The following is a 21,063-nucleotide window of genomic DNA, read 5'->3' as shown; positions in this document are numbered from 1 at the left end:
GATCTGGATAATGCTTTATATTTTTCCAGAATATATCCATATATTATGCCTTCTTCAGTACTCATAACAACTTGACAACCTGTATGTGTTAGCACACTCCACCGCATTCTAGAGACAAAGAAAGTGAAGCTCCAGAGCTTGAGCTGCCAGGCTGAGTGGCATGTTACTGACAGAGACTGTCCCTACCCTGTGCCATCTCCCACTACACGCTGGCTGCCCAGATTACTAGCCCAGTGGCACACATTTAATTCCCTGTGTGATTTCTGTCTCACAGTCAGCCAGAAGATATTTGTCACTTCCGAGGGAATTTATTGTATATTCAATCTCAAATGCAGAAGAACACACCTTACCAAAAAACGCAATCAGTCCATGTATGGTGAATGACGCCAACAGCATTAATAATCCCCAGAGCGGTCACAGATTTGGGATTTCACATCCATTTCTCTCATTTCTCATCCATTTCTTCTCAAATAAAGCTTATTTTTAGGTGATGACCTTGTGGGTTCAGTGACAGGGCTATCTTCACCTCTTGCATAAACCCTGAGAACCTTTTACAAATACTTTGAAATTCTCTGTGTGTACATGTGTGGTTTTTCCTCTCATGACACCTAAATTCCTGAAACCTGTCTCGACATCCACGATATTGGACCTGTTCTCTTAATTTTATTATTATTTTTTACACAGCTGTGACCCTGATAGTGAATTACTCAGACTACAACATTTAGATTATTACTTAAAATGTTCTTAGATAATAATTTATTGCTATTAAATGTAATCATAAAAATAATAATAATGTTTCTTTAAAGTACAAGTATAGGTATATATTTAAAAGGTTCCCAAAAGGACATACCCTCTTTTTGTTTAATATTTATTTATTTATTTATTTATTTATAGATTTTATTTACTTATTTATTTGAGAGAGAGGGTGCATGTGTAAGGGGGGGGCGGGCAAAGGAGGAGGGAGAGGGAGACAAGCAGACGTTGTGCTGAGTGTAGAGCCTGATGCGACGCTCGGTCTCACAACCCTGAGATCATGACTGAGCCGAAACTAAGAATCTTGGACACTTAACCGACCAAGCCACCCAGATGCTCCTCATTTTTCAGTGGTACTCATTTTAGAATACCTTTCTGAGCCCTCAGAGTGCACATAGACTGTATCTATATAAGCCCTAAAAGAGCTTCTTGGGTCACAAAACCGAAATTGGAAGCTGTTTTTTTAATTCTTTCAACCCAGTTGTACACAGTCCCTAAGAGGAGCTCGTGACGTAGGATTTGGACCACGTGTTTGTATTTTAATGAAATACTTTGAAAACCCAGTGCTGTTATTCTGGAAGTTTTGGAATGTGAAATAAAGTGGTCACGCTCACAGTAAGGACCTGTGGACGTCTCCATGTTAACTTTGCAAGGTTTGAAGGAGGCCCAGAGGTAGCAGTGTAAACTACATTCTTTGAACGCCCATGACGTATGGGACACTGAACGAGGCACTTTATATATTTTAGTCCAAAGTCTTGCAACAGCTCCACAAGGCATAGGTTGTTAGTCTCACGTAAAAGAACTGATGAGGAAGCAGTTTGCCCAAGGACACACAGCTAAGTGGCAGAGCTGGTTTTGAAGGGAGATTTGCTGTATTTCAAAGTCTGGGTTCTTTGACCCCCCCCCCCCCCCCAGATCTTAGAGCAGGATTCTCTAGATAATGTCCTGTAGAACACAGTGTTCCTCAAGATAATAATAGATGTGGTCTGTAAGAATGTCAAAGAATGTTTGGAAACACTGGCATTAAAAGTTAAACAAGCTTCATGCCTGCTGAAGGTAGTATTATGTCATAAATCTCTGAAAGATCAAGTGTGCACCATTTCCCAAACTCGTCTCAATACTGAATGCCTATTTTCATGAGATGATTATTAATTTCTCTCAGAAGGGTGTTTTGCACAGTAACTATTTTGGGCTATGTGGGCCAAATCCAAAGCAAAGTGCAATATTTTCCATTTTATAAGAATAATTCATTTCTGAAAAACCTGTAGGGAGAATTTTCTTAAGTTGAAGGCATAATTTCCATTAGTTGGAATGGGGGAAAATGGGTTTCTGAGTCCTGGATCGACACTCATTTGTGTTAAAAACAAAACAAAAAACCCAAAACCCCCAAATTGTATTAAAGAGAGTTATCTTCTGTTGAATGTTACTTATCAGAGCATAATTCAGAACTAAACTCTCCTTCTTGGCTCTGTTGGCTGACTGCTTGTAGGGCAGGAGCATGGTGGTCTGTGCATGTCAGCCTGGGGAGCCTCTCTTCAAGCTTATCTTATCAAATATTCTATTGACTTAGGTCCTGAGACTCCCACCCTCCTCCTCCCTTGACTCTCAGAACTCTGCTCCCTTAGCTTCCACTGTCCCGAGAGTTCTTTCTGCTTTGATTACGAAAGGCCCCTTAATTAATGGCATTCGGTTTTTGTCCAAGGCCACTCCCCTCCTCTCTCTATCTGCTCCTGGAATGATCTTAGCACCTGCTATTGCTTCCTACTTGGCCTGTGTGCTGAAGGCTCCTAGATCTTCACCCCCCACCTCTTTCTTGAGTTCCAGGTGAACATTTCTACCCTAATATGCCCCCTTGAAACTCAAGTTCACAATGTCCAAAACTAAACTCACTATCTTCCCTTGATGCTTCAACCTGAGATCCTGCTCCTTCTCTTTGGTAAATAACCTCACATTGCATCTGGTTGTGCACATTGGGGCCTTGGAGTCATCATGTGATTCCCACCTTCTCCCTCATCTATTTCTCAAGAGGGGAAGTCTGTTCATTCTGCATCCATGTGGCTCTCTCAGTGATTCTCTTCTCCTCTTCTTGTCCCAACGCCTCCAGTCCAGGTCATCTGGTCACAGGAGGACTCCTTTTCCCAGGAATGGTGTTTCCTTCCCTAAGGCATCCTGCAGATTGTGCTAGAGATGCCTTAGAAAGGCATCTTTCTGAACTGCACATCTGTAGTTCCTGAACCTCTGATACTTCCCTGTCATCTACAAATGGATCTGTTATTCTTCTATCAGCTCCTAATTCACTAGTAGATAGCACTTCCTAATATATATAAAGGCCTAACTCAGTGTCTCATACAGGTGCTTAAGAAGTGTAGTTTATGCCATTGTCACTGAGGGCCCCTCAAGCCTTGCAAAGTTGACATGGCACCTTTCACAGGCACTGCAAATGTCGCTAATGTATTTTATGTTCCACGTGTGGCACAAAAGCCTTTATATCAGCACAGACCCAATATCTTTATTGATTTGAATCGTGTCTGTTAGTGAATCAAAAATTTACAGAGTAATTGATTAGAAAGAAAGGAGCAACTGGTTCCTGTTCTGTTGGCCTTATAGATTATGGGTAGCCTGGTTATCACAGTGAGTTGAGCTACCTGGATTATTTTTAAATTCTGCTAGCACAGGGAAATTGTAAAGTAGGTGAGGTACACCTCCCACCACCTTCCTGCTCATCTTTTGCTAGCCCCAGACTCTTTCACAATAGCTCTGACCTCTTTCTTGGCATATGTGCCTTTACCCAACAGATTTCTGGGCATCCTTGTTGCGTTGGGTTGTGCACTGGGCCCTGGGGATACAGCAGGGAACATAAGCTGAGGTCATCCTGAGTAAGCAGGACTGCAATAGCAGTGGGATGGATATTTTAGATTTGGGAGTCAGAAGATTTCCCTAGAGAAGTAGTATTAAATCAGGACCTGACAGTTGAGGATTGGCAATGAAGGGGAAGTTTTGGGACAGGAGCCTTCCAGGCTGGGGGAGGAGCAAGTACGGATGCCCGGAGGAGAGAAGCAGTCTGGTACATTCTACACATGGGGTGGGGGGAAGCTGGGAGCTGGAACTTAGTGAAGGAGCATAGAGGATGTGGCTGGAGAGGTTGAGACTTGTGGGCCATGATACAGAGTTTACATTTTCTTCTGCTTATCTGGGGAGCCACCAGAGAACTAAACAGCTGACTAATGTGATCTGAATTCCATTTTTAAAGGAGCACAGAAGGAGGGAAGAAGGGAGGGGAGAGAGTGGGAGGCCAGGGGAGAGGACAGACTTGAACTGAGGTGGGGGAGGGGAGGGGAGGGGAGGAGGGGAGGGGAGGGGAGGGGAGGCAGTGAAATGGAGAAGGGGCCGAGGTCTGGAGTGGCACATTGCTCTGCTGAGCACTTCTTGTCTCTCATCAACTCGCAGTCTGAGAGGGCCCACTAACAAGTAAGAGTGTGTCTATACAAAATTAATCACAGAATAAGTGCTCTATGCACTAAACCCAGTGAGATGAACAGGGAAGGGGTGATGCCCCAAGGATGAGAATTTCTACACTCCAGGTAGGTAGAGATATTTCTGGTTAGGAGGCCTCTTTTTAAAAAGATTTTATTTATTTATTTGAGAGAGAGAGAGAGCAGGAGCAGGGGGAGGAGCATAGGGAGAGAGAGAGAAGCAGACCTGTTGAGCAGGGAGCCAGACCTGGGGCTTGATCCCAGGACCCCAGGATCATGACCTGAGCTGAAGGCAGCCACTTACCTGACTGAGCCACCCAGGGACCCCATAAGAGTCCTCTTCATAATAAAAAACAATAATAATAATAATAAATAATACAAGCACTGACCCTTAAAAGATGGCTTTTGCTTGCCAGAAATAAGGGAACATGTTGCTCACTTTCTCATATTAACTCTCTTGGAGGAGGCTGATGTGCTCACTCACAGATTTTTCCTCTTCTTGAGATCTCAAGAATCCAACAAACTTCTTTTAAAAAGCAGTGGCTTACACAGTACTTAATGTTCAAATCAGAGCAGATCCATAAGTAAAAAATGCTTTCAGGAGTAATTTCCATTTCTTTGCCAGAAGAAGCCATCGTTGGCTGTGAGAACTTGCCCCAGTGGGTGGATATATACTCAGACGATGTGAAAGAATTTCGAGAGGCAGCAGGTGGCTGTTATCACTCAGGATTCATTGAGCTCCCATGGGGTGACAGTTGTTTCCTAATGCCCTATAAACTAAATATTTCCTTTTCTTGTTTCCTTTTCCCTACCTCGTCGTGGGTTACAGGTTCTCTTAGCGCCCGATGTGACAACTCTGGACGGTGCAGCTGTAAGCCAGGGGTAACAGGAGACAGGTGCGACCGCTGCCTGCCAGGCTTCCACACGCTCACCGATGCCGGCTGCACCCAAGACCAAAGGCTACTGTAAGCACTGCACCCATCACTGCAGCTTCTGCTATGAGGGGTGACAATGACATTAACATCATGGCCACTTATGTTACTGAGCAATGACTGTGTGCCAAGCGCTGTTTGAGGACTTCACATGGGTTATGCCATTTAATCCTTTACAGTAAGCCTCAGAGGCCGGGATTAGCCTTGCACTCAGGTTGAAGACAAGAAGTGTACACCCGGGGGGTTGAGTTTCCCCAATATTACTGCTGAGCGTGGACCTAATAATATTCAGGCTCAGAGTTTTGGCTCTGAGACCCCAATGATTGTCCCCTTTTAGATGAACGAGGATGGAGGTAGAGTCCTTCAGGTTCTTTCCTGGGACCCATTTTGACCCACATGAATTTGGACTGGAAAAATTTTTCTGCACAGATTTATTCCCCTTTAGTTTGAAGCATTCTCTTTCCGTCCTCTTATTTTTTCCCAGAAGAGGGATGCCTGGGTGGCTCAGTCAGTTAAATGTCTGGCTCTTGATTTCAGCTCAGGTCATGATCTCAGGGTTGTGAGATCAAGCCCAGAGCTTGATGTAGAGCCTGCTTGAGATCCTCTCTCTCCCTCTGCCCCTCCCCCTGCTCCTGCACGTGCTCTCTCTCTCTCTCAAAAAAAACTTTCCTGGAAGAAGATGGAGCATATATTGATATATTGTAAATGCCATAAGCAATCACAGGGATACAGAGCTGACAGGTACTGGGATAGCCTAGGGGAAGGGAGCTGGGTGGGGAAGCTGTTAGCTAGAAGGTGCCCCTTTGTCCTCCGTGCCGGCGCTGGCCTGGCTGCCACTGTCCCATTCTCTCACCCTTGGGCCTCTGCCCAGCCTGCACTCTTCCAGGCTTCCCTGCTGCCTTGAAGACTGTCTTCAGAGGCCCTTCCATCTGACCAGTGCCCCTCTGGAAATGCTTCTAAAACATGAAGTAGATCATATCACATCTCTGCTGGCAGCCCTCCAGTAGCGCCCTGTCCTACTCAGAGAGAGAATTCTTCTGCAGGCCCATAGGCCCTTCAAGATACTCCACCCTTTACACACCCAGCGGTGGACTCCTGCTGCATCCTCACCGCCTTTCCCCACCGCCCCCCGCCCCCCCCTCCCCTGCCCTCAGCCCCACCAGCCTGTCTTCTCTTCCTCAAAGGATCCAAGCCAAGTAACCTCCTCAGTCCTGGCCTCCAGCACTCCCACTTCCTACAGGGCTGCAGAGAGCTTCACAGGCTCCACCCCCACCTCCTCCACTCCTCACAGACACCTTCTCTGACCAGTCCCCAGCCCTCTGAGTTCTGACTGATGTTATTTCATATCTTGTTTCCTGTATGTATTTGTGTGTCTATCCCTCTCACCAGAACAGAAGTCCTGTGTTGGCTCTATCTTGTTCATGACTGCATCCCCAGTGCCCAGAGCGGGAAGGGGGACACAGACAGTGGCGCTGCCTGGCTCCAGCTGGCCTTATGCTTCACTGCCATTATTGTTCATGTTTCTGCCCTGCCTGGAGACTCCTAGAGACCAGGCTCCTATTTCTTAGTGTTCTGGGTGCCTAGCAACCAGTAGATGGTGTGCCTAATGTTTGTCAAAGGGTCCAGATAAGTCATGGGGGGTGCAGTGGCTAGGACAGGAGAAGACCCTCAAGTGAAAGACGAGGACAGGGAGCCTGACAGGACGTGGGCTCTGATTGGATGGGAAATGTAAGAGGGAAAAGAAGGGGGTCATCCAGGTTTGGGTAGGATTTGGATGGGATCAAAGGGCAGTCGGAGGAGGAGCAGACAGTAGGGAAGATATAGGAGATTTGGTTTTCTATCCGTGAGATAGATGCATATGACTGTGTGCCCATCTGAGTGATACTAGTCATTAGCCAGAGTCCTAAGCGATTGTGCCAAAATTAAATAATGGAAACACTGATTGATTCCTTCATTGAGAAGGTCTTGCAATTAAAAAAACAAAACAAAACAGCCCAAATCAGCAATTCCACTCCTAGGAATACACTCAAGAAATATGAAAACATATACATCTGCATAGAAACTTGCACACAAATGCACGTAGCAGCATTATTCACAACAGTTAAAAAGTGGAAACAACCCAGATGGCCATATGTTATTGAATGGAGAAGCAAAATGTCATCTATACATATGATAGAATTTGATTCAGCCATAAAAAAGTGAATTATTGATACATGGATGAAGTATAACATGGGTGAACCTTGAAAACATAGTAAGTGAAAGAAGCCAAACACCAAAGGCCACGGATTGTATGATTCCCTTTACAGAATATGTTCACAATGAGTAGGTCCATAGACACAGCAAGTAGATTAGCAGTTGCCTAGGGCTGGGAAAAGAAAGGAAGGGTGATTGCTAGGGGCACAGGGTTTCTTTCTGGAATGATGAAGATGTTCTCAAATTGATTGGGATGGTTGAGCATCTACTAAACTCTTACCAAATTCTACTTTGGTCGAATCTACTAAATTTTATTTAGAATTCTATTTAGTAGAATCTACTAAATTCTACTACTCTTAGAATCTACTAAAAACCATCAAATTGTACGTTTTAAATGAGTGAATTGTGTCTTTTTTATTTTTTTAAGATTTTATTTATTTGTTTGAGAGAAAGAGCGAGAGAGAACATGAGTGCTCTGGTGGGGAGCAGAAGGAGAAGCAGACTCCCCACTGAGCAGGGAGCCTGGGGCTGGGCTCAATCCCAGGACCTTGGGATCATGACCTGAGCCACCCAGGCGCCCCTGAATTGTGTCTTGATAGAAGTGTTACCAAAAGAAATAACTCAATAAACTAAAATAGCAAGTAGATGAAATCAGTCATGATGAGAGCAGCCATCACTGAATTATACAATATAGAAGCAAATGATAAATTAAACAAAAAGGCAATTGAGCCAAATAGTCAACCAAACTAAACCAAACCCAACTGAACCGTTCAGTGATGGATCTGGTTCACATCCTGGCACAGACCTCTCCTCTCCTTAGGGGTGGGAGCAAACTGTTCTTGGACCAGCTGCCGCCCCTCACAGTAGTGTGAGCCTAGACAAGGGCGCCCTTCAAGGGTCTGGGACAAGAACAGCTGAGAGAGGCCTCAGGGAAGATGAAGGCTTTGCTCAAGTTGGTGACTTTTGCTTATGAGCGCTTGATTTTTATGTGGCTAGCTGAAAAGCATTTGGAAACACATCCCTAATTTTCTTTTTCTTCTTTTCCCAGAGACCCCAAGTGTGACTGTGACCCAGCTGGCATCTCGGGGCCCTGTGACGAGGGCCGCTGTGTCTGCAAGCCAGCTGTCACCGGCGAGCGCTGTGACAGGTCTGTGTGCACCGTGGCCCTTGCAGACACAGCAGGGAGAGTCTCTTGGCAACTAGCACGAGAATGCATCCTCTGAGTGCTGTCATGGAGAAGGGGCACTTAATAAACGTGATGACCTCTGTCCTCAAAAACTTGGCTTTTCAAAAAGTGCAGCTGAGCCCCCAGATCTCCCTGGACTCCATGCTTCTGCCGTGAGCCCCCTCTCTTTGTTTACAAGGGCGGCAGAGGCACAGGGCCCCAGAGGTCCCGTTGCCAGCTAACTTGGAATTCCAGGTGCTCCCATATAAGGTGGCATGCAATAATGAGGTCACATGACTCAGCCTGGTCTCAGAAAAGGCCTGGCCTAATTAAGCATGTTGAGAAAATGCTAGTAAGAGGAACTATCTCAGGGTATGGCCATATATAACCATCATGTGCAGCAAAGGAACCGCCCAGGGTTGGGACGGTGGTTACATGCACACACATGACCCAGGAGAAGATGAAGAGCCCGTTGGGCCCCAAGCCATGTTGGGGCAGGTGGCGCAGTAAACAGTGATCCACCCTCAGTGCAGCTTGCAGGACATTCCTTGAGGACAAATAGCTCAGACTTAAAACTCTCCCCTCCTCTACAACTGCTATGAGGCTAGCGCTGTGAGGCTGGCCCCAGGTAAAAAGCTTTCTCCTTGTTTCCTTAAAAGTAAGAAAGCAGTTCTTTGGCATCTCCATGATCACTTATACCTGGGCAGAAAAATACCAGATACATTCCCACCTGGTGTTTCTAGCGGGCTCTTTGCGCTGCGGCGGAGGGAGGGAAACACAGCTTCAGGGTGAAAAGAGGAGTCACTTTTTAAAAAGGTTTTTCATTTCAGAATGTCACATGGAAACAGAAAACCACATAAAACAAATGTTGTCAGCACCACCAATTCTAAGAAATAGACCTTGAGTAAAAAGATGCCATCCCAACGACAGCACTCTCCCTTCTTTCTAGAAGTGTCTACTCTTCTGACCTCTGTGTTATCATTTCCTTACTGTTCTTCATAATTTATTACCCAGGTACATCCCTCAACACTGTCGTTGAGTTTTGCCTGATTTCCCTCAGTTCCTTCCCATCCCTTCCTTTTTTATTCCCTCCCCTCCCGTCCTCTGCCTCTCCCCTCCCCTCCCTTCCTTCCTTGCATTTTAATCCCTTTTCATCTGCAGGTTTCCTCCAAAGAAACCATAATGATTTTTTTGAAGCCCTTGCTCTGTAGAGAAAAAAAACCCAAAACAATGCTTATTTATTTACAGCTGTTCTCTGAAGCATTGACTGTTCACAGTTAGCCTGCTTTTCTTTGATTTTGCACAATAAACAGATTCCTGTCATTAGGGTCCAGTGGATCAGACCACATGGCTTAGAGGCAGATGTACCTGGTTTGAAAATCTTGCCTCAGCCACTTACCAACTCTGTGACCTTGAACAAGTTTCTTAACCTCTCTGGCCTGGGTGTCTTCACCTAAGAAAATTGGAAATTGGGAGCCTGGGTGGCTCAATGGGTTAAGCATCCAACTCTTGATTTTGGCTCAGGTCATGATCTTGGAGTCGTGAGATTGAGCCCCGCATCGGGCTCTGTGCTGGGCGTGGAACCTGCTTAAGCTTCTCTCTCCCTCTCCTCTGCCCTACCCCCTGCTCACACACATACTCTCTCATTCTCTAAAATGAACAATTTTTTTAAAAAGAGAAAATGAGAAATAACAATTCCTATCTCATAGGGTTGTATCAAGGATTAAATTGGTACATACCGAAAGTGCCTGGCACAACATACCCACTAAATAATGATCATTGAAACTATTATTATTTCATGAAGAAGGATGTAATTAACTTGAATGGAGAAAAACAAGCCTGCCCCAGATTTTCCTTCTTCTCTGTGACCCCCAACATCTGCCACTTGCTTGGTAGCTGGGCTCCTCAGAGAGGCCACTGGTGGGCGGGATGCCAGCCTGCATTTTGCTTTTGTAGGGAGCCTGCAGCCATCCTTCTTTGTCATGTCCCCACCTGCCCCTTTCCCCATGGGCCCAAGGAGGGTTATGAGGGGCAGGGATGGTGGGCAGCAGCTAGTGCTTGTGCAAGTCAGTAGGGCTGAGTAGGTGCTGGGACTGGGGCATCTGCCTTTCCTTTCCTGGCCCAGCCTCTCACTCTTTTGCCTCCAGTAAATATTTGCTCTAAGACAGGGCCAGCTCTACATCCCCCATCCCAACTCGTCTTGACCCGTTCAAGTGACCTCCACTCAATCCCTCACCAAGGATGGGAAAATCACTAAGTTCCCAGACCACCACGCTAAATGTCATTCTGCTCTACCACAGGGACAGAGAGTGAATGGTCATCTCTCTCAGTGGGGGGGCTGGGACTGTCCATCGTGTCTAGTAGTGGGGATGGTATGTGTAGTTATTGTTTCCCAGTTCTGGGAATTAATAGGGCCAGGTGGGAGAGAAAGCAGAAAAGATCAATCATATTCTCTATATGAAATAAGAAGTAACATATAATATTGTACTGATTTTTAAAATGCTACTACAGGTGTCGACCAGGTTATTATCATCTGGATGGGGGAAACCCGGAGGGCTGTACCCAGTGTTTTTGCTATGGGCATTCAGCCAACTGCCACAGCTCTGGAGATTACAGTGTCCATAAAATCACCTCTACTTTCCATCAAGGTAAAGTATTCTATAGAATTTTGTTTTTAATTGTATAGAGCTTTGTGCTTACAGACAACCTCCTCCTCACCACAGCATGGGACCCTTGCAAAGTCTTTAGCAACTCTCTTCTAGCTTTTAATGGGCATTCTTTTGTCTGGGCAATAAGGCAGATCCTAATGTCTTGAAAAAGTCATAGCTGAACAACTTACTCATACCGGTATATGAATAACTTAAAAGAATAATGAAAAAGAGACCAGATTTTCATCTTCCTGTACTTCCCATCTCTGTGTATTTTAAAACCACAAAAGAGTCTTTCATTTGGATTGGGGGCGTTTATGTGAGTCTTCCTGGAATTCCCATTTATTAATAATACTGCTTTCAGGGGCACCTGGGTGGCTCAGTTGGTTGAGCATCTGACTCTTGGTTTCAGCTCAGGTCATGATCTCCTGGGTCGTGGGATCGACCTGACATTTCTGCTTGAAAGATTCCTGCCCTCTGCCCCTCCTCCCACTCACATGTGCACTAAGTCTCTTTAAAAAAAAAAAATACTGCTTTCATGTACATTAAATGAGTTAATGCATGTGAAATTAGTTATCAAGCTACAAAACATTATAAAAATATAGGTGACTAGTATTTTCGACTTTGAGTTTCTCTTTGAACATCCTGGGCCCTCTTAACTCACTAAGGTCAGACCCTATTTATGTAAATAAAAGTATGAATTACAGGCAGATGAAAACATGCTCTTATTACAAGAGGCGGGCTCAAAGTCAAAGCAGCTGTGGGGTAGGAGCAGGTGAAGTTGAGCCCCAAGTAGAGAGGGGCATAGGAAATTTTGAGGGCTGCACATGAATGTGGAGCTGTTAAGGAAACCCCACTAGCTATTCAGCTCCAGAACTTTTTAGCAGTCAAGTCTTGCCTTATTTAGTTCAATAGATGGTGAGTTTTGTCCAAATGCAGAGTGGCTTTATTTGTGTTCCAGATGTTGATGGCTGGAAAGCTATCCAAAGAAATGGGTCTCCTGCAAAGCTCCAGTGGTCACAGCGCCATCGGGACGTGTTCAGCTCAGCACGACGATCAGACCCTGTCTATTTTGTAGCTCCTGGTATGTACGGTATTTTTCTTATAGAAGCCAACTTCTAAGGCTAGAAGTCAGGATAGAAAAATGGAGTTAGCAGATGCGAAAACCATATCACCTAGTGTTCAGGAAAGCAGTTATCTCCAGAAGACAGCTGGGGCTTCAGCCCTCTTGACTAAGTCATGATACAATAGAACAGGACTGTGTATCTAAGCAGTCAGACCCTGGATGAGGTTCCTACTTTAGTTAAGTGGGAAGTTTCTAGGTTTCCCATCATGACAAGAAATAAAGTCAGTGGTCAAATCTGTGGATCAACCAAGAAGCAGATAGAAAAGTGGAAATGAGGCATTCTCAGTTTTAACCACTTATACATTGAAAAGATAAACATTAGTGGTTCATTTCATTAGCTAATATGTGATATCCAGGTAAGTTGTCCTCTTATCCTTTCCAAATTTCAACTCTCTCAGCTGTTAAATGTGAATAATAATACCTCCAAGAATTTAACATCAAATGTCATGATGTCAGTGAATTATAAAACATTACGTAACAAGTGGTAGTACTGCCAACATGCCTGGGACCTTTACATATTGGTCTGTCATAAGGGCCATGCTGTGAATCATCTAATACATGGAATTACCTTGTAACATGACTGTTTTAGCATTTAGTCACTAACTGTCCTTTGTAGCCAATAGCAGTATGGCTATGGCCATAAGCTGGCTCTTCTGGAAGGGTGGTTGGGGGCACGGAGGTACATTGATAATGCAACTCCAACAGAAATCACCGACATTAATGCAAACTTGCTAACTCATTTGCTTCTCCAGTTTCACACTGATCTCAGTCTTTTCAAATTCTATTTCACAGCCAAATTTCTTGGGAATCAACAGGTGAGCTATGGGCAAACCCTGTCTTTTGACTACCGCGTGGACAGGGGAGGCAGACACCCATCTGCCCACGATGTGATCCTGGAAGGTGCTGGGCTACGAGTCACAGCTCCCTTGATGCCACGTGGCAAGACGCTACCTTGTGGGATCACCAAGACGTACACATTCAGGTAAAAAGAGTGACTACAAGAGGGTCAGGTGACTGAAGTCCACTTCCTTTGTTCATACATTTAATCATTCGTTCTCTTAACAAGCTTTTCTTAGCACCTTTCATGTACTGGACACGGTCTTATATACAGAAACAGGACGTGTTTCCTGCCCTCAAGCCCCTGACAGGCTAATGGGAGAAAAAAATAAACAGAATATTACAGTGTGGCTTGGGAGTGACAAGATAGCCAAGGTGGGTCCAGGTATTTTGAACACACAGCAGAGGCACAAGTAACCCACATTGGAGTGATCAAGGAAAGTTTCCCAAGAAAACATGACAAGTGAAGAACAGTTTTCCAAGGATAGAAAGTGGGGAGGAGGGGAAGGTTAGCAAGGCAGGGGAAATAATCATGCTTGAGGACATATTTTGAGTATTAGGAAATCCTAAGTAGTTAATGCATGAGTGAAGTGTGGATAGAAGACAGGAATACAGTGAGAAGTGACGTCAATGAACTAAAGAAAAGAAGTAGGGTTGTTCCTGAAAGTATTCCAGTAAAAAAACAAAACAAAATTTGAAAGACTAGCGCAGGGGATGGTGATAGGATATAGTGAGATATCATAACGCTAAAGAAGTATCGGAAGGGTAGAACGTGAAAGCTGACTTTTGAAGAGTAAGTGAAATGTGCTCAGTTAACAAATCATTTAAACAACGAAACCAAAAATTAATGGTATGTCTCTGGAGGGTCAGAGCTTCTTGAACTCAGCGATGTTCCCGGTATTAAGTTTTGTGTGGCCAAGAATAGAAAGTGGTCTCTGAGGACTTGGACCAGCACTGGATGCCATGACCCCTGGGGCCAGGCTTCCTGCTCTGGGATGCCCTCCGTCACTTCCTATGGTGCTCATGCTCCCTGCGAAGTGAGCAAACTTCAAGTTCAAGCCTACAAGAATGCAACTCTCCATCCTTTATCCTCCCCGAGGCAGGGCTGTGAAGGGGCTTAGCTGTCCCACCTTCTTGGGCATAATTTGTATCATGTGTACAAATTTTAAGACTTGATTTTAAGAGTTGTATTTTTAAGCTGTGGGCTTTAAATCCTGCAGATTAAATGAACGTCCAAGCAGTCAGTGGAGCCCTCAGCTAAGTTACTTCGAGTATCGGAGGTTACTGCGGAACCTCACGGCCCTGCGGATCCGAGCTACTTACGGAGAATACAGTAAGTGACGAAGGGAAGTGAATTTCTCTCTTAGGTTTTAGTTTGTGTCAGCTTTCTAAGACGGCGACAGTCTCCAAACAAGTAGGTAAACTACTTGATGGTCTTGATGTAGGGTCTCTGATCAGGTCTAAATTTTTTATATTCTAGAAGTTGTTAAACGTAGTGTTTCTCTAAAAAAAAGAGGTCAACATCAATGAAGAATGAATGATGCTCCTTTGCTTAAGAGTATCCAAATTTAGATGAAAGCTGATTATTTGAAGAAGAGAACCTACAACAAACGGGTGTGTCCCCTTAGCTAGGAAACGGCATCTACAACACAGCCCTCTGCTCCTCCAGTAGCTGCTCCTTCGGGATTGTACTGGGTGCTACCGTGTTCAGACATCACCTGTATTCCATTAACTCCTCTTATTGGACTTCACATGTGGGGTACTCCAATCCCAATCGCAATTCTTTAAATGTGAGTTCCTTGAGCTTTTTAGCACTTACGTAAGCAGGAGGCATGGTTGGCATGCCGAATTTCCACATCACTAATGAAACACATAAAGCAGGAAGTAGGAAAGGTGTTTAACAATTTATCGAATCTTTACTTTGAGCCACGCACATTATAATATGTGCCTTGTCTCATTTAACTTCACAACCAACATAGGAGGTCCATGCCACGGTTCCTTCTCTTCCACACTTGAGGAAACACAATGGTAGCAAAGTTCTGTGACTTGCCCAATTCACAGAGCTAGTGAGGGTCGAGCAGGAATTTAAACCCTGACGTTCCTGATACCGCAGCCTGTGCATCAGTCATGACCAACGGCTGTACCTCCACCCGCAGCAGGGTGGGTGAACACCACCTGCCTTTGTCAGAGAGTTAAGAAAAATAAACTCCGAAGAGAGGCCCACCTTTAGGTCTTTAGACCTTAGTACTTACGACTTCTAACCTCTTGTCCGAATTGCAGGCACTGGGTACCTTGACAACGTGACCCTGATTTCAGCCCGCCCCGTCTCTGGAGCCCCCGCACCCTGGGTTGAACAATGCGTATGTCCCGTTGGCTACAAGGGACAGTTCTGTCAGGATTGTGCTTCTGGCTACAAAAGAGATTCTGCCCAACTGGGACCTTTTGGCACCTGTATTCCGTGTAATTGCCAGGGGGGAGGAGCCTGTGATCCGGACACAGGTGAGTGAAATGACACCCGGCCCAGGTGGCTGCGGGTGCGTGGGGGACTGGGGGGTTCCCATGGAAGGGAGTAAGACAGCCCCTGCCTTGGGGATCCCCGGGTGGCTCAGCGGTTTAGAGCCCACCTTCAGCCCAGGGTGTGATCCTGGAGGCCCGGGATCGAGTCCCACATCGGGCTCCCTGCATGGAGCCTGCTTCTCCCTCTGCCTGTGTCTCTGCCTCTCTCTCTCTCTCTCTCTCTGTGTCTCTTGTGAATAAATGAATAGAATATTAAAACAGAAAGAAAGAAAGCCCCTGCCTGAACTCATTTTGGAGATGGGAAAGGATTAGGAAGGTAGGGCTGGAGTCAGGGAAGATGGACGTGGGGCTTTATTACACTCAATCCTTTTCATTATGGCAATGCCACAGGGTTGTGGGAAAGGTACCAGGTTACAGGAAATGGCTGTCATGGTTCAGTGCTGGGGGAGGTGTAGTTGGGGTCAAGTTTCAAGAATTGTCTGGAGGGATCAAAGGCAATGTCAGGGCCTGAATGAATGTGCGGACAAATGGTGTCAGGCCATGGGGACGGGGGAGCAGTGTTAGGTTATGGGTCGGAAAGGAAGCTGTATCTACTGAGCATGGGAGAGCCAGGTGAGGGCCAGGGTCGTGGCCAGGTTTAGAGTTGGTACTAGGGCGAAGGTGAATGCCAGTGCTCAGATACCTTGGGGAAAGCTTCGGGAGAGGAAGGTTGTGGTTATTAAGCTCTGCCTCCCACACATCATCCATATTCCAGGAAGTGTATTGTTTTACCCTGCTCATCTCGCTGCCCTCCATTCTTCCTCTGGCTCCCAGGAGACTGTTATTCAGGGGATGAAAATCTTGACATCGAGTGTGCCGACTGCCCCATTGGTTTCTACAACGATCCACACGACCCTCGCAGCTGCAAGCCGTGTCCCTGCCACAATGGGTTCAGCTGCTCTGTTATGCCGGAGACAGAAGAGGTGGTGTGCAATAATTGTCCCCACGGGGTCACCGGTAAGGCCACCGGCTGCCCCCGTCCTTGACGCCATGAATTCTCATGAATAGCTGCTATTCCAAAAATCCCTAGGGAATTATAATTACTTAGGACTAATGGAAATAGGCTCATTCTAAAGATAAGAATGGGCCCGAGAGGTGGATTGAGGAAGGGCAGTGTATGGTTTGTACGGTATGATGTATGGTTAATGGTGTCTTGGGTTTGTAATTAGTTTTCGGATGGAATATCTGGTTTAACTAAGCTTTACAAAATGAACCAAGGTACATAAGGGAAACTTAGTGGCCTTTTAAGTCCAGAGTCACATCTCTCTCTTGGGGCCCCTGGCTGGCTCAGTTGGTAGAACAAGTGACTCTGGATCTCAGGGTTGTGGGTTTGAGCCCCACCTTGGATGTGGAGGTTACTTTAAAAAATAAGTAAATAAATAAATGTCACCTTTTTCTGCTAGTCAGTCTTAAAGAAGAGTTAATTCTTCAGCAACAGCTGCAGTGGTATTGCTACAAATCTGACTTTTCCCCCAGCATCCAGTTAACTGGCAGGAAGCTTCCCTGTGGGGCTGCTATGTTCTACCATCTGGGACCACCGTGGAGTGAAAGAGCCAAGCCCTTGCCCCAAGCACTTTGCTCCTGAAGCTACTGTTCTGGGCTCCAGGGTGGGAAGCTCTTTTGGAGGGTGGCTGGTGCCAACAGGTGACCACTCAGGCTTGGGCATTCATTCTTTCCAGGGGCCCGCTGTGAGCTCTGTGCCGATGGCTACTTTGGGGACCCCTTTGGAGAACGTGGCCCAGTGCGGCCTTGTCAGCCCTGTCAGTGCAACAACAACGTGGACCCCAGTGCCTCTGGGAACTGCGACCGGCTGACAGGCAGGTGTCTGAAGTGCATCTACAACACAGCAGGCGTCCACTGTGACCAGTGCAAAGCAGGCTACTTTGGGGACCCCTTGGCTCCCAACCCAACGGACAAGTGTCGAGGTAGGACTGCATCCCCAGACAGGCTGGACAGATGGTGTGTGTGTGTGTGTGTGTGTGTGTGTGTGTGTGTGTGTACGCACACACGTGTATACATATATGCTTGCTAGTGCGCACACATCTAAGAACATACAGATCAGCAAAGCCAGCAGCAGGTAATAGGATGCCACTTTGGTTCCTCTGACCTACTGGCCTGTGAATAGTCTGGACCTTTTTCTCTTTCAGAGGCCCTAAGACCCTTGCAGCTCTGGAAGACAGAGCTGGAGGATATTGAATGGATTAAAGCTGGGTGGGAGAAATAAAAGAGGTGGAGCTTACATTCCTGAGTGGAAGAGGAGATGAAATGGGGCCAGGTCGTGTGCCTAATGCCAGGCTAGCAGGCAGGAGCACTGCCAAGCTAATTACAGGACAGCAGTAAATGTGAGCCTGCACACACTGAGTGGGGGGCTGAGCAGCAGTTTAAGAGACCCTCTCAGGAAGTCAGTGTGATTCATGTAGACAAAGGTAACTGTTCCAAGTTCTACTAACGAGACTTGGCTTCCATGCAGCAGTTATTGAGGCACATTCCTTAGGGTTGCTTCAGATCAAAGCATGATGGTATACATCGGTCCTCTTGCTCAACCCTTCTATCAAGCCTCTGTACATGTTATATTCAGGAGGTGAGTTTAGTTCTAGGCAAGTTCAAGTTCAGTTCTAGGGAGCTGGCCTGCCCCACAGACTCACCCCTCAGTCACAAAGGTCCCAGACCAGCCCTGGTACCCAGAATTCAGGGGCTTGTTTGTTAGAGCCTCTGGAGGGCCTCTGGACTTCCAGATTGGAGATCTCCTGGTTCCCCAGGAGGTCTGCAGGAAGCCCTGCACCTCCTACTCATCCCCGATTTCCCAGCCCTGGAAATGCCTGAGGACCTCTGTGCAGCCTGAGGTTTCCACCTGGGAACACAAATTCCACCTGCCCTAACCCCAACCTGTGGGTTAGCTCCAATTTGCTAGAAAGTACCCTGTGATAGGAAGAGCCCACATGTTATGAACAGTACTGAGTTCAAGTCTATTTTTTTTTTTACCAGACCTATTATATTACACTGGTTATGGCAAATTAATCTCTCTGACCCTCAGTTTCTTTATATAGATGAATAAATGATAATTAACTCAGAGTAGTTACAAATATAAAATAAAATAGCTTATAAGAAAGTACTCTGTAATACAGGATATAGCACTAGCCATAGGTGCTACCAGTAGTGACTTCACTGGCTTTAGACCATACATTTCTTCACTCAATGATCTTTTGTCCATCACCTACCATGTACCCATTGTGGAGCTGGATACTGAGGTTCTGATGATGACTAAGTCGGTTCCAGTCCCCAAAGAGATCATATGCTAATAAGGAAGATACACAAGTATGTAAGCAAATAATGATATTATACTTAGATATGTGCTCATATTACTGTGTGCCAAGTGTTTTGTAAGTAACATAGAGCAACCCAGAGAATCACTGTAATTCCCTCAGTGCAGTGTCTCACCCACAGTTATAGCCTAGAACAGTGTGGCCTAGTAGTGCTCAATCAATATGAATGAATAAAGGTACTGTTTTTGTTGTTGTTTTCCTGCATTTCCTACATCAAAGGCAGCAGAGCAAAAGGGAAAGAGCATTGCCTCTTTCCAAGTTCTCATTCTGGTTTGCCATTTACTTGCTATGTGACTAGGATAGATTATTTAACCTCTCTGAGCTCATATTTCTCATCTGTAAAATAGAAGGAGGTTGCTCTGGCATGTCATAGGCCCAGAAGACATGTTATTCCCCTTTTTGAGCAAAGCTAGAGTGCCTACAGAATATCCAACAGGCTCACAATTCCATGGGAGGGAAAAAATAAGTGCCACCAGAAAGGGTGGACTGCTGTAGTGTCTCTTTATGCACACCCACGCCAAACAAACTTCTAGATGATTCCTAAGATCTATCTATGTTAGAAATGTGCTTGGAGGCATAGGCAAGAAATGAATCTAGCACAATGTGAATTGACAAGGGTCAAGAAGGATTCTTTGCCATTGATGATTTGAACTTCTTTTTATCTTTGCTAAACATCCAGTTTCTAGAATTAGTGTGATATGAATGCTTCCTGTTTGTCTGTCTTTTGTCTCTAGCTTGCAACTGCAACCCAGCAGGGTCAGAGCCTGGGGAATGTAGAAGTGATGGCAGCTGTGTCTGCAAGCCAGGATTTGGCGGCCTCAACTGTGAGCATGCAGCACTAACCAGCTGTCCAGCTTGCTATAATCAAGTGAAGATTCAGGTGTGCATGCTACCCAACCCTCATCCGTAGGAGTAAAATCTTTAAATGTCCGCTGGGTGGGTCTGTCACACAAGTCCGGGACCCTACTAGTCTCTCTCGGTGATGAGGGTGAGATTAGGATATCTTTAAAAAGTGCTATATTAAAAAAAAAAATCCATATGATGGTGACAGTGCTTCAGGTTTATGCTTATATATACCATTTTAAAATCCCTTTTGGAGATACTATCTCATTTGGTACTCTTGATAACTTAGTCAATTTGTAAGAGAAGGTATTCTGACCTCAGTTTCCACTGAGCAAAGTCTGCCACTTGTTAGTTTCTCAGTCACATGGCCAGGTAGAACTAGGAATCAGGGAATTCTGGGTGGGATTCTTGGTTCCACCTGGCCATGTGACTGAGAAACCGCCAACATTGGGAGACTTTGCTCAGTTCAGTATTCTTTCCACTTATAATATGCCACTTTCTAGTTGTATTTTTTTCCCCAAGAGATGTCTTTGTAGAACAAATGAAGAAAAATACAAATATGTAGAAAATATGAGGAGTCCAGAAGCTGTCAAGGAGGTTCAAACAAGAATGGCCTCCAGAAACTGATATTGTTGTTAATTATTATTTTTTTGCTGGCGTGAAGGGCAGAGGAAGAATAGGCCCAAACAGAACCCCAAAGGTAGAACAGACTCATTTTTTTAAATCTATTTAACCTGCCCTCTCTAGCACTTTCTTTGTTCCACCGTTTTGTTTTTGTTTTTTTTTTTAAGATTTCATTTATTTATTCATGAGAGACACATGGAGAGAGGCAGAGACACAGGCAGAGGGAGATGCAGGCTCCCTGTGGGGATCCCAATGGGGGACTCAATTCCTGGACCCAGAATCACAACCTGAGCCAAAGGCAGACATCTGCTCAACCACTGAGCCACCCAGGCAGCCTGTTCTAGACACTGTTCTAAGCACTAAAATACTAACTCATTTAGTCCAAGTAATAACTATTCTAGACACTGTTCTAAGCACTAAAATACTCATTTAGTCCAAGTAATAACTATGAGATATTATTATTATTACCCATCTAATGGGTAAAGAAAGTGACTTCCCTAAGGTCACACTCACAGCTAATGAGTAGTGGGGCCAGGATTCAAACTCAGAGATCTGAGCTCTAGCATCTTTAACTACCATGGCATGCCAAG

General features: G+C 45.4%; 1 protein-coding gene across 1 annotated transcript in view; it reads left to right on the top strand.

Moving 5' to 3' along the window:
* Window positions 1-21,063, top strand: part of LAMC2 (laminin subunit gamma 2) — a 55,853-nt gene that overhangs the window by 20,220 nt on the left and 14,570 nt on the right. The window contains exons 3-12 of the mRNA XM_077901985.1: window positions 5,056-5,191; window positions 8,400-8,498; window positions 11,028-11,164; window positions 12,126-12,248; window positions 13,083-13,272; window positions 14,348-14,460; window positions 15,408-15,626; window positions 16,458-16,640; window positions 17,363-17,608; window positions 19,741-19,886. Coding sequence (XP_077758111.1) covers window positions 5,056-5,191; window positions 8,400-8,498; window positions 11,028-11,164; window positions 12,126-12,248; window positions 13,083-13,272; window positions 14,348-14,460; window positions 15,408-15,626; window positions 16,458-16,640; window positions 17,363-17,608; window positions 19,741-19,886 — 1,592 coding nt within the window. The remainder of the gene's footprint in view (window positions 1-5,055; window positions 5,192-8,399; window positions 8,499-11,027; window positions 11,165-12,125; window positions 12,249-13,082; window positions 13,273-14,347; window positions 14,461-15,407; window positions 15,627-16,457; window positions 16,641-17,362; window positions 17,609-19,740; window positions 19,887-21,063) is intronic.

Source organism: Canis aureus, chromosome 6 (genome assembly GCF_053574225.1).
Source record: "Canis aureus isolate CA01 chromosome 6, VMU_Caureus_v.1.0, whole genome shotgun sequence".
Classification (NCBI taxonomy): Eukaryota; Metazoa; Chordata; class Mammalia; order Carnivora; family Canidae; genus Canis; species Canis aureus.
This window is presented reverse-complemented; position numbering and strand designations above follow the sequence as displayed.